Genomic DNA, 11,173 nt, shown 5'->3' with positions numbered 1-11,173 from the left:
AACATCTATGCCTTAACACCTCGACGCTTGGTGGACTGTGGACTCGTATGGGTCAATCAAACAAAGAACCAACATCTACGCCTTAATAGCCTCGACGCTTGGTGGACTGATATGGATCGACCATATAAATAACAAATGTCTACGCCTTAATAGGCTCGACGCTTGGTGTACTGTCATGGATAGACCATTTTCATGCGACTGTTTAAGTCAAGTCAGCCAGCTCAGCTCAGCATGTCTTCAGTCAACACTGGTTTGATTGTTCAAGTCAAGCCAGCCAGCTCGTCTCATCTTAACTTAATACCACGTGTCTTGTACGGATGATCATCGCGTCTCAACTCCACGCGCCCAGTACGGATGAGTTGCTTCTTAGTCCATGCGCGACCATACTCAAAACAGACAACCAATAGGAGGCTCTGGATCACAACTTAATGGGCCTTGAATGATCAAAGAAAGACCCATTAAACCAACACATTGAAGATTATAAAAGGGGGACACTTAGATGTTTGATTGGACAGAAAAGAGTGTATTATTCATTTACTTCTTAAGAGTGCTCTTAAGACTCCACCTAAGACGTTTCTATATTTTCATGGATATAAAATTTCCACTTTCATATTATGGAAAAATAAATACATGGGAAGAAATTTTGTAACCCTCAAACAAACGCCCAATAGTAATTGGGATGATAATCATTTTAGTCTTTAACGTGTAACAAATAATCACAATAGTCATTCAATATATCAACATTTTAAAATAGTTGTTGATTATACATTTTATTAGTCAAAATAATCGTTGATGTCCAAATAATCTTTTAAAATTGATTTTAATTCTTTTCATATATAAATAATATGACAATAAATAAATATTTATAGAAATTGATATAACAACAAATTAATATATCAAAGAACTAAATTTTACTAAGACAGTTTATTTTGAAATTTCGATAATTATTGTGCTCAGACAAATAATAATTAATTTTGGTAACTAACGATGCAAATCCACCATGGCCCGACACCGATTAATTTAAATAAATTCTTATAACTGTTACTCCAGATATTTTCATTTCGCTCTCTTTCTCTCTCCTTCTACCGCTTTCTTATTCTTCATTCTTCTCTCTCACTTCGCTCATCGAAGCTTCAGCGATCAATGGCGGATTCTGTTTTTCCATCTTTCAACTCAGCCGAGTTTCCATCTTCCGAATTCGTTTGAACGCTGAGAAACCGCGAGAAAACAAAGGTAAAAACCAAACGAAAACAAGAAATGCTGATTCCAATATTGCACCATAACCAAAGACATATAGAGAAAATTATTGTAGATTTTTTCCCTTCATTTAGATGCAATTTAGTGAATAGTTATAGAAGAATTTTTTTAGTTTTTATTTTTATTTTTGGATTTAGTATGGTAATGATAATCGTAAACTTAGCAGTTTATTTTATTGTTATATCTAGGTTACTTTTGTGATGATTTTTCAATGGAGACTTGCGTTTGGATCTCAGGTAAGTAAGAAAAAGAAACTTCAAGTGCATGTATATGCTAGTTTTAATTTTTATTATGCAATTTTTGATAGTGTTTTAATCTAGTATAATGCACTTTGTTAGGAGGAAGTTGTCTAGCATAATGTACTTTGTTAGGAGTAAATTGTAGTTTTGGTTATGCTGTAGTTCCCTATCTGATGAATTTGGATTGGGTGCTATCGATAATTGCTATGATAAGACCGTTCAAATTTTAAAGCAGTTTTAATTTTTGTTTAATATAAATTTTGAGGTTGAAATTCTGACGGCCTCGAACTTGCTGACTGTGCGCAATCACTAACTTGTGACCGCGTGCACATATGAAGTGTATCAGGTGTGTCCCGGTGTTGGATAAGGATCGTGTCTGACACAGGGACGACACCAACACATATGAGTACATTGAATTATGTCATTTTCTCAAATTATTATCGGTGTCGACTTGTCCATGTCGTGTCTTGTGTCTGTGTTTGAGTTTGTGCTTCATAGCTGCACACAAGTCGTTACCGATTGATATGTACTTTCTATTATTTATAATTATTTTACTTATTGTCTATTATCTATAATTGTTGGGTATCAAGTGTGCGTGGTTAGTATACATACCACGTTGTCTATGAATGAGTAAAATATTGAATGTATAAGAGAGGTGACCCATATACCTAATCTCTTAAGGTTTTGGGTGGAGATGTGGTGTCTCCCTCTCTTGTGGTCCTGGAGCATTAGCCTATTGTTGCTCCCGACATTCCCCAACAATGGCAATTGCTGGTTGAACAAAACACTTGAACTTGTTTGATATGTAACCAAATTTTGCTTTAACAATGACTTGCTTGATATATACATGATTTATAGTCATAGTTTTAGGAATCTGAGGACAAAGGAAATTAAGGACACCTATAGGAATTAAATCAAATATTAAAACATATACATCTCCTAAATATAGTATATATTCTCCTTGGATAAGAGATATGTTCAAACACTTACCCTGAAGTTAGAGATACAAATCATTTTTACCAAACTTGTTACAAATGAACTATTTGTCCTTGAAGAAGCCAAAGAAACGGTAAGAATATCTACAATGATAGTTGTAACTGACAAATTCAATAGAAATATTCTGGAAGTGATGATCATCTATATGATTGGTCCATTCATGAAAAATTAGATTTGATGTAACGTGTAGAGCAGATTGATTATCATAATGATCTTCATTTGATCAACACTACCGAACTTTAACCATGAAGTAATCATATAAGTTCACAAGTGATTGTTGCCATAAGTGGAAACTCGACCTTTGTATTGGATCAAACAACCACATTTTGCTTCATACTTTGTTAGGATACAAGATTCTCACTAACAAAGATATTATATCCTAAAGTAGGCTGCCTATTTGACAGGTGAACTCGTGTGAATCTGCATCTGAATACCCCACAACTTGAGTATATACTTTGTCTTGTTTATGTTGATCTGAAGCATTCTCAATGATAAGCACATGGGGATTGCATGAATTGACTCACTACACTACCTGTACAAGAAGAAGTTTTCCCAAGATTCTGGTCAAAAAGTGATTGAATAGATGATTTTTGAGTTCAGATACTCACTTATCATTTTTTATATTATTCACACAAACCATCAAATAAATACATTTGCCAATTTGAGCATGTCAGAAATTTGATTGTGATCTTTTCCATCTTTCATGAATATCTGTTAGAGTTGTAAGTATTGGTTGGTGTGGTTGTTTTGGTGATTGGTGTTATAATTATTAGTTATATTCCTTCACTTTATTATCCTTTCTAATTGCTATAGTTTCCTTAGATGGTTTATAAGTGTCCGAATTTCCCTCTTTTGAGAGATTCTGTCTGGTAAATAAATACGTATTGTCTTGTTGTATGTGGAAGACAATTATTTAGTATTGTTTTTGTCTCATTCAAGTTAGTATCAAAGTTTGATTTGAAAACCCTAGTTTTATAGATTTAACTAACATCAACTCAGCAGCTTGAGGAAATATCTAATTGGGGCAGACTGTTGTACCATATTTTAGTCGTATTAGTAATTATTAGGATACATTTTATTCACATTTTTCTTGATTTTGATTTATTAGGTTTATCATATATAATCACATTACTGCTCCTAAAACAACTTAATCAACTAGATTCAATTGTTCTCTTAATGTCCACTCATATACCTTCAATCCTCTTTTATTGACCATTGATATGTTGTTTATTGAATGATAGTGATTAATCTTGTCAATTTTTGTATTTTATATTTATTATAATGTTACAGTTATGAGGGGAAAACTGATGGTCCCACATTTAATGTGATATGACCTGAAAAGTTGTTTGTAAGTAGGATGCATATCTTACCTTGCAAGTATGGTTGAGTTAGGTCGAATGCATATTTTTAAGATGGTATTAGAGCCAATCCTAGATCCATTAATTAGGTCACCCATTATCGGGCCACTCAGGTCACACTCTAGATGTCAAATCTTGGGCATGAGCACTCTATGCTGAGAGTCCCACCTTGGATATGAATGTGATATGACCTGAAAAAGGGTTTATAACTGGGAAACATCCCTCAACTTACATATTGGTTTTTGTAAGAAAGTGAAGACACTTTTTCATTTATTTTTATGTGGGTAAAAGTTAGTGTTAGAGAGGGACCAAGTTGAGCTTTCAATTGTACAGGAACTTTCATAAATGCCTTGACATGTCCATTTGAAAAATTATGCACATACTTTGAATCTCTATCCTCTAGGATGGTTAATTTCAGCTTATGGAATGTATAATTTACACACAACTTATTTGCGTGGCTGTGGGTGCATTTTAATTTTATTAAGCACTATATACACATCTTGAAATTGAACATGATGTACGACAATGTAAAATATTTCGCCTATGCCTGCAAGGTTTTTAGAAGTTCAAATAGAATCTATTACCAGTCAGATAATGTAGGACAATTTAGAACAGTTTGCATAATGCAAGAGGCAAGAGCCCTTTTCTTGAATCGAAGCATGTAGAATGGACGGGCCCATCTACCTTGTTCTGAAATTCAACTTTAAATTAGAAGAATGGGGAAGCAAAGATTTAATTTTACACTCAGGGAATTTAAGCTCTTATTACCAGGTCAAGAACCAACTCTGAGTCTGATAGAACTGGTCCAAAACAGACATTTCGTATGAAAGGTCTAACAGAGTCTTTAGTTGTTTGGTGCAGACTAATCAATGGTTTTACATCAAACATAACAGCAGGAATAGAATTGAGATAGCAATGGTTGCTTCTCCTAGATTGAACATCTTGCAAACCGAAGGAAACTAGTATGGCTGTACTTTACATTAATAGTTTCATGTTGTGGCTGTGGAGGCCTTGTTTTCATCATAGAAGGCGCATAACTTTGCTTTGCTTACGATTACAAATACTAATTGCTAATATTCGTTCATCTAATTTAAATTAATTTACCATAGTAATGCTCATTTATTTGGCTGTAGATATAACTTTTGGTTCAATATATTGAGTTGCATATGGTTTTTGTTTCCTTTTAATATTGATATGTTCCTCATTCCACTCTTGTAAAACCTTGGTGTATTCAGCATCACAGATTATGTACTGTATCACTTTTCTATTTTTAACTGTTGGTGTGCTACATTGCACTAAAGCAATGCTGTGGGCTTTTATTTTCATTTTCATTGCCCTTTTTAATTGTAAATGATAGTATTAAGTTGAAAAGTCCAAAATGGTGGACAACATTAGGCATTCATTTTCTAATTTTAAGCGAAAGTTAGGTCACGATTTTTTGGGTATGTAAATTTATGTTAAAGCTCGTTACTTGTCATAGATTGGTGTTTAAATTCATTTTGCTGGAATCTTTATATCCCCTATGCCTTGATTCTGTCCAATATGTTATTACCAACACCGTAGATGCTTTAATCTTGCAGTTTTCACCTAATTGTAGGTCAATAATAATTTTTTAACACAACAAGTAAAATGGTAACACATCTGTTTAATTTGGAGAATTTCTTTGTAGAGTCTCAGCTACACACAAGATGCTTCATTGTTTATCACATACATGCTAATGTTATTTTTTTGTTCATACTTTCAAATTAAAAATCTTTTGAAGTAAATGGTTTGTGGCCTATATGCCACATTCATATATGAAATTAAAATCTGAGTCCAGTTTTCTCGTTTGCAGGTGAGAAACACTGATCTCCAGGGAATGCATCAATGCAATTGTAGTCTGCTAAAGCAATCAAAACATTCTGATGTTAATAGTTTTTGATCATGATTAATGGTATACTAGCTAAATGATCAAAATCATACCCTAGTTTTGTAGTTCCTGAAGGAGCCTTGTAGTGTTGCTGCTGTGGCTGGCTGAGCTGGAGATTCACAGGTACATTTGAATCGTCTCCTATGCCTACACCATTTGTGAGACTCAAAACTCTGTTTGTTCCATTCTTATCTTTTGTTCCATAGACCTGAGTTAGTGAAAATCTCTTTTGGAGTTCAGAATATAGCAAGGTTGCCTCATTAAAAAAATTGATAATTTAGTTTGAGATTATTTTAGTTTCTATTGCCATACAAACCAATACCTTCTTTTTCCATTTCATATTTTCTTGACAAATTAGGTTTACCTTACGATACAGTTCAACATTTTCTTGGTGTATGATGTCTCCCTGCAGAATATAAAAACATATTTTAATTAACGAATAGCTGAGTTTCTTAATTTCTCCATTTGAGGACTGACCTTTCGATTTAGTTCTTGTATTTCATCCATAAAAAGTTGCTCCTGCATAAGTCCACTGTATGTCAACTATGGTATGTTTAGATGCAAACTTGAGAACTGTATTTTTGATAGAGGATGCAAACCTTTTTCATACGAACACCACGAAGGCTGATTTCCAACTGGTTCTCCAAACCCTGTAATTCTTTGACTGTCAAACCTGATAATTCTTCACCCATTATTTGCCTGTAAAATCATGCTAATAATGAAATGTTTGGATGGGAACCTTAAATGATAGTTCATTTTCAAGAGCAGGCAATGAATGTATGATTCAAAAAGATTTTCAGCTGTATTAGTATTAGCAAAAATTTGTAAGATTTTTTCAGTTTTAAGTATTTGTAATGATAAACTTACATGCACTTCCATTGTCTTTTCAGGGTTGTTACTCGGAGAGGTAAAATACATCGAAAACATTCCTAAGGAATTATCAGTATTCTTTGAAACTAAAATCTTACTCGAGATTTTCCTTCTTAACTCTTAAACAATGAAGTAAACCTCAATGATTGTCTCACTCTGAACATTATTGGACTATTTGAACTTAGAGAAGTATTGGCTACACTGTATTACTGTGTGGCGGAAAAGTTCTATTGCACATCTTTCCAGTGGTGTCTTTATCACCATGCAAAATCTGAACCAACTAGGTCGTGCATCATTCTAACCATCTTCACCTGTGTTATGTTATCTTTCTAGCAGGTTTCATTTAGTCTGTTTATCTTATGTGTCAGTGGCTTTTTCAACAACCGTTTATTAAACACGCATTTATATTTTGTTTTCTTGAAGTGTTTGTTTGTAACATGTGAGTGTTGTAATTCCTTAGATATTTAACACATTAGATATTGGCCTGATAAAAGTTTGAACGATGAGGAATCCTCCTTAAAGGCTAAAGGCAATTAGAATATCGGTCAACTGTAGTCATGATTGTAGTTATACATGCTCAATAGCTTTATAGTTACTCCTTGATTATTACCTATGCACTAACATAACCTAAGCACATCAGTTCTCCCAAAGCACACTTTGTTTCTGTTGTAATATTCCAACATATTATAACAGTTTCAACGAGAACAAATGTTGCAAACTGATAGTCAGCGCACTGAAATCATATTATTTTCTCTGTTTCCAACTAATTATTATATTTCAATTAAATTTTGTGAGGAAGACACCTTAGGATGCATGGTAGCCAGATTAACATCTTAGAATTGGGGTGAGCCTAATTCAACCATATAAAACCTGGCTGTAAAATAAGAGGTCATTGATACCTCATATAAGCACTTTTTTGGCTTTATCACATCCAACGTAGGACTCTTAACGCGCACCCTTCATGCCCAATATTGGATTTCTAGAGCGTGACCCGAGTGCCCCGATTAGTATAGGCTCAAATGCCATCTTAAAACTTGAGTTAGGATCTGACCCAATCCTACATAACTAACTTATAAGGTGGGGAATGTCCATCAGTTATTAACACTTTTTTTAGCTCATATCACACCTATTGTAGGGCTCTCAACATAACATGATTTATTGTAATTTGTTGATAACCAATGTAATATTTGTGCATTATGTGTTGGGTATCAAGTGTATCAACTTGCGTTGTAAACACACGTATCTAGCAGTTTTGAGAACTAAAAAACATAGTATATTGGTATAGACAGCGGCTAGTGCATCCTATTCTATATTATCATTCATACCAATATATTATCATTTTATTTCTCTTAAGTGAATTTTTCCTTCTTTTCCCTTCCTAGAATGAACAGACATTGTCCTCCAAACTTTAAACCCAAGATGCCCTCACAAGGAGCCAGTGTGTTGAATATAGGCTTAATTACACTTTTGGTCCTACCATTTTGACCAACTCACGAAAATGGTCCTATCATTTTTAAATCGAACAAAATCGTCCTTAAACTATATGTTTTTTGCAGTTTTAGTCCTATCTCCCTATTTCCAACTCCAGAAACGCACAGAAATGACAGTTTTAGTCCAACCATCTATGCTCAACCATGAAATAAACAAAGAATAAAACATGTGGGTACAAGGAATCTACTTTATTCAGCACAAACTGGAAATTAGGGTTTTTCTTGGTTTGTGTGCTGAACAAAGTAGATTCTTTGTACCCACATGATTTATTCCTTGTTTATTTCATGGTTGAACATAGGTGGTTGGACTAAAACTGTCATTTCTGTGCGTTTCTGGAGTTGGAAATAGGGAGATAGGACTAAAACTGGAAAAAACATATAATTTAGGGACGATTTTGTTCGATTTAAAAGAGGTATGACTAATTTCGTGAGTTGGTCAAAATGCAAGGATCAAAAGTGTAATTAAGCCTTGAATATATTGTTGAACTGACAGGGTTTAGAGCACTTTTGGTGTGTGGGCACTGCATGCTCATTATATCTGAAACTGAACTTTTGTTTAGAAGTATAGGGGCACTACTGATTGAAGTCTTGACCACTCGTAGAGGCTTTGGAGGTACTAGTGAGAACCAACTTTCCTAATAGCTTAAGTTTTGAAATGAAAGCTCAATATTGGCTTTTATGTTTATAGTAACAAGTGACATGCTTTTCTACCTTTAGAACCATGACACTATTTTACACTGATAATCAAATAAACATTAGTATCAACATGTCATCTACCGACAAGCAACACACTAAAAGTATTTATCATTGTATTCGTACATTTCAATTAATTGCTATAATCCAATTTAAGTTCTCACCTTTTTTCATTACAGAACTATTGTGTTGATCTTATCAATTTGTTCTTACTTATGTTGCTGCCATTGTGATGGCGTTTTTTGAAACCCTAGCCTTAACCACTTTATGGAGTTAATACCTAGATTTATGATTCAAGTAATCGGTCAATTTTAACCTCACAAAGCTTGTGTTGTCTTCCACTAAATCCCAGTAACCTGCTTATTGTGCATCCAAGTTATTGTCTCATTGTCAAAAGTTATCTCTAGTTGTCCCATGGATACTAAATTCGAGGCCATGATGGATTATACTAGAATGAGGGAACTTTTCTTGAGAAGAATGGTGCCTTTGAGGCATGTGATTATGACACCTTAATTTTAGTTTGGCTTTGGAAAATAATGATTCCTGAGACTAGCACAAACTATATCCCCTTTATTCTTCAGACATCTCTACGCAGTAAGAAATTGCTACATTCTGTGAATTGAAGACAACAATTTTTAACACCAAGTTCATAACTCTCAGTTACAAATTAGCCTATGGACTGGGTTGGATAAATATCAAAACTTGAAGATACTCATGTTAAACAAGGATACTTGAACTGGTGGAGCTTTTGTAGACTCAACTTGCAAACTCTAGTTTATCAAATATAAAAAAAAAATATTATCGGAAAAATTTATGGTTTCCAAATAGAATATAATACCATTAACAAAGTTTGCAAAGTTCCATTTGGATTATTGAACAATTGGGATGTAACATAGTAGTTGATAAGTTTGTGCTTCTAAGTGTTGAGGTCTATTGTTTAAAAGTTCGAATTAAGTTACTTAAATTCTTCACCACCTATAAACACCTTAGTTTTTCTTGTTCTCACCTATGTGGAACTTCTCTCCAACACTCCCTTTCACGTCCAAACGACACTCTTCCCTACTTGTTTGTTCTTAGTGGGGCTGAGCTGTGAGCAACACGTACTCTTTTTTTTCTTCTCTTTTTGAGTTAGTCGGTGAAACAGGTTTTGATACCAGTTGGATAGTTGCACATATCCAATTAGAGTGTGACATAGTAGTGTTCTTAAATGTGGAGGCACATAGTAGTGTTCTTAAATGTGTGGAGGCACATGATGATCCAAAAGTTCGAGTGGAATTTGAATCATTTCTTTCCATTTTCCTCTCCATCTCTTTTCTAGCTAGCTATCTATCTCTCTTAATCCCACTCTCTCTTCATTCTAAAATGATTTTATAATGAGAGACTGAGAGTAAGATTAAGGGAGAGATCGAGAGTTAGGAGAGGAATGGAGAGATAAATGAAAGCAGAGGGTCCAATTTGGTTCACGTCAATGGACTCAAACTCTCCACTTATAAACAACGTAACTTCCTTGCTCTCATCTATGTATGACTTCTGAATTTCCAACAATTTTAGAAGGGTAAAACCAAGCTTGAAATTGATGAAAACAAGTAGAGGTTTATGCAACAATTCACTATATTTTAGAGAATGACTCGTGAATCCTAAGTAAGAATCAATTGGAGGTTTTAATACTATTGTATTCCATCTCTTTCTACGCTTAAATACTGTGTTCCATGTTACTTAATTTTCCAATAATCTGGTGTTTTTGACAGGTCTAGCAATTAATTATGCACTGACCGTTCTTTGTTTTCCTTACCAGTATTGATTTTTTTTTGTCTTCAATTCTTGCTTGTTATTTCTTTTGAAAACAGGGAAAGTTGCATTACCTCCTCAATATGAGCTGAAAGTGGCCTCACTTATAAGTTACTATATTCGTGTCATTAATCATTCTAGTTGTGAGTACCTTGCTTCTTAAATTTTCTTTTACGACAATATCATATTGAGTATTCTCCTATTTTTTTCTCGCTTAAATCTACCCATCCATCTTATAGTTTATGTCTTAGAATTGAGTTTTCAAATTTTCCTTAGCTCTCCCTCTCAATTCTCCCGTTATATTGAATCAATGTTAAATTGAGTAAGTAGGCAAATTAATGTACCAAATGAGGCCTTGCTGTCGTGTAATATAAAACCGAAAACATTGAGATACCTAATGATCCAGACCTTTCCATCATATACCAATGCCATGACATGCTTGCCAAACCATATTACAAATACCAGATACCAAACCAAAATACCCAACCAAATAAAACCAAAATACTTAACCTGATACCAAACTAGATTAACCAAAACAGATTAATATATATTCCGACATCAAGAACTAATTAG

The 11,173-nt window shown here is 34.0% G+C and overlaps 1 protein-coding gene and 1 long non-coding RNA gene across 6 annotated transcripts in view; one reads left to right on the top strand and one right to left on the bottom strand.

The window, feature by feature from the left end:
- The first annotated feature begins 1,042 nt into the window (after positions 1-1,042).
- On the top strand, positions 1,043-7,178 carry LOC112421973 (uncharacterized). Its single transcript, XR_003012378.2, has 4 exons — positions 1,043-1,233; positions 1,446-1,493; positions 5,685-5,882; positions 6,650-7,178. It is a non-coding gene; the product is annotated as an uncharacterized lncRNA (long non-coding RNA).
- The window catches only part of LOC11423803 (MADS-box transcription factor 23), a 28,219-nt gene continuing 19,574 nt past the window's right edge, over positions 2,529-11,173 (bottom strand). The window contains exons 5-9 of one of the 5 annotated variants that reach the window (XM_039834481.1): positions 6,359-6,458; positions 6,237-6,278; positions 6,082-6,165; positions 5,813-5,967; positions 2,529-3,024 (exon numbers count right to left, since the gene is read on the bottom strand). In XM_039834481.1, the coding sequence (XP_039690415.1) occupies positions 3,021-3,024; positions 5,813-5,967; positions 6,082-6,165; positions 6,237-6,278; positions 6,359-6,458 (385 nt within the window). In that variant the 3' untranslated portion in view covers positions 2,529-3,020. Of the gene's footprint in view, positions 3,025-5,441; positions 5,968-6,081; positions 6,166-6,236; positions 6,279-6,358; positions 6,459-11,173 lie in introns of those variants that run through there. The other 4 variants (XM_024784415.2, XM_003615312.4, XM_039834479.1 and 1 more) reach the window with 4 other exon arrangements.

The sequence above is a fragment of the Medicago truncatula genome, chromosome 5 (genome assembly GCF_003473485.1).
Source record: "Medicago truncatula cultivar Jemalong A17 chromosome 5, MtrunA17r5.0-ANR, whole genome shotgun sequence".
In the NCBI taxonomy this organism is placed as follows: Eukaryota; Viridiplantae; Streptophyta; class Magnoliopsida; order Fabales; family Fabaceae; genus Medicago; species Medicago truncatula.
Note: the sequence above shows the minus strand (reverse complement) of the source record. Positions and strands in the feature narration are given on the sequence as shown.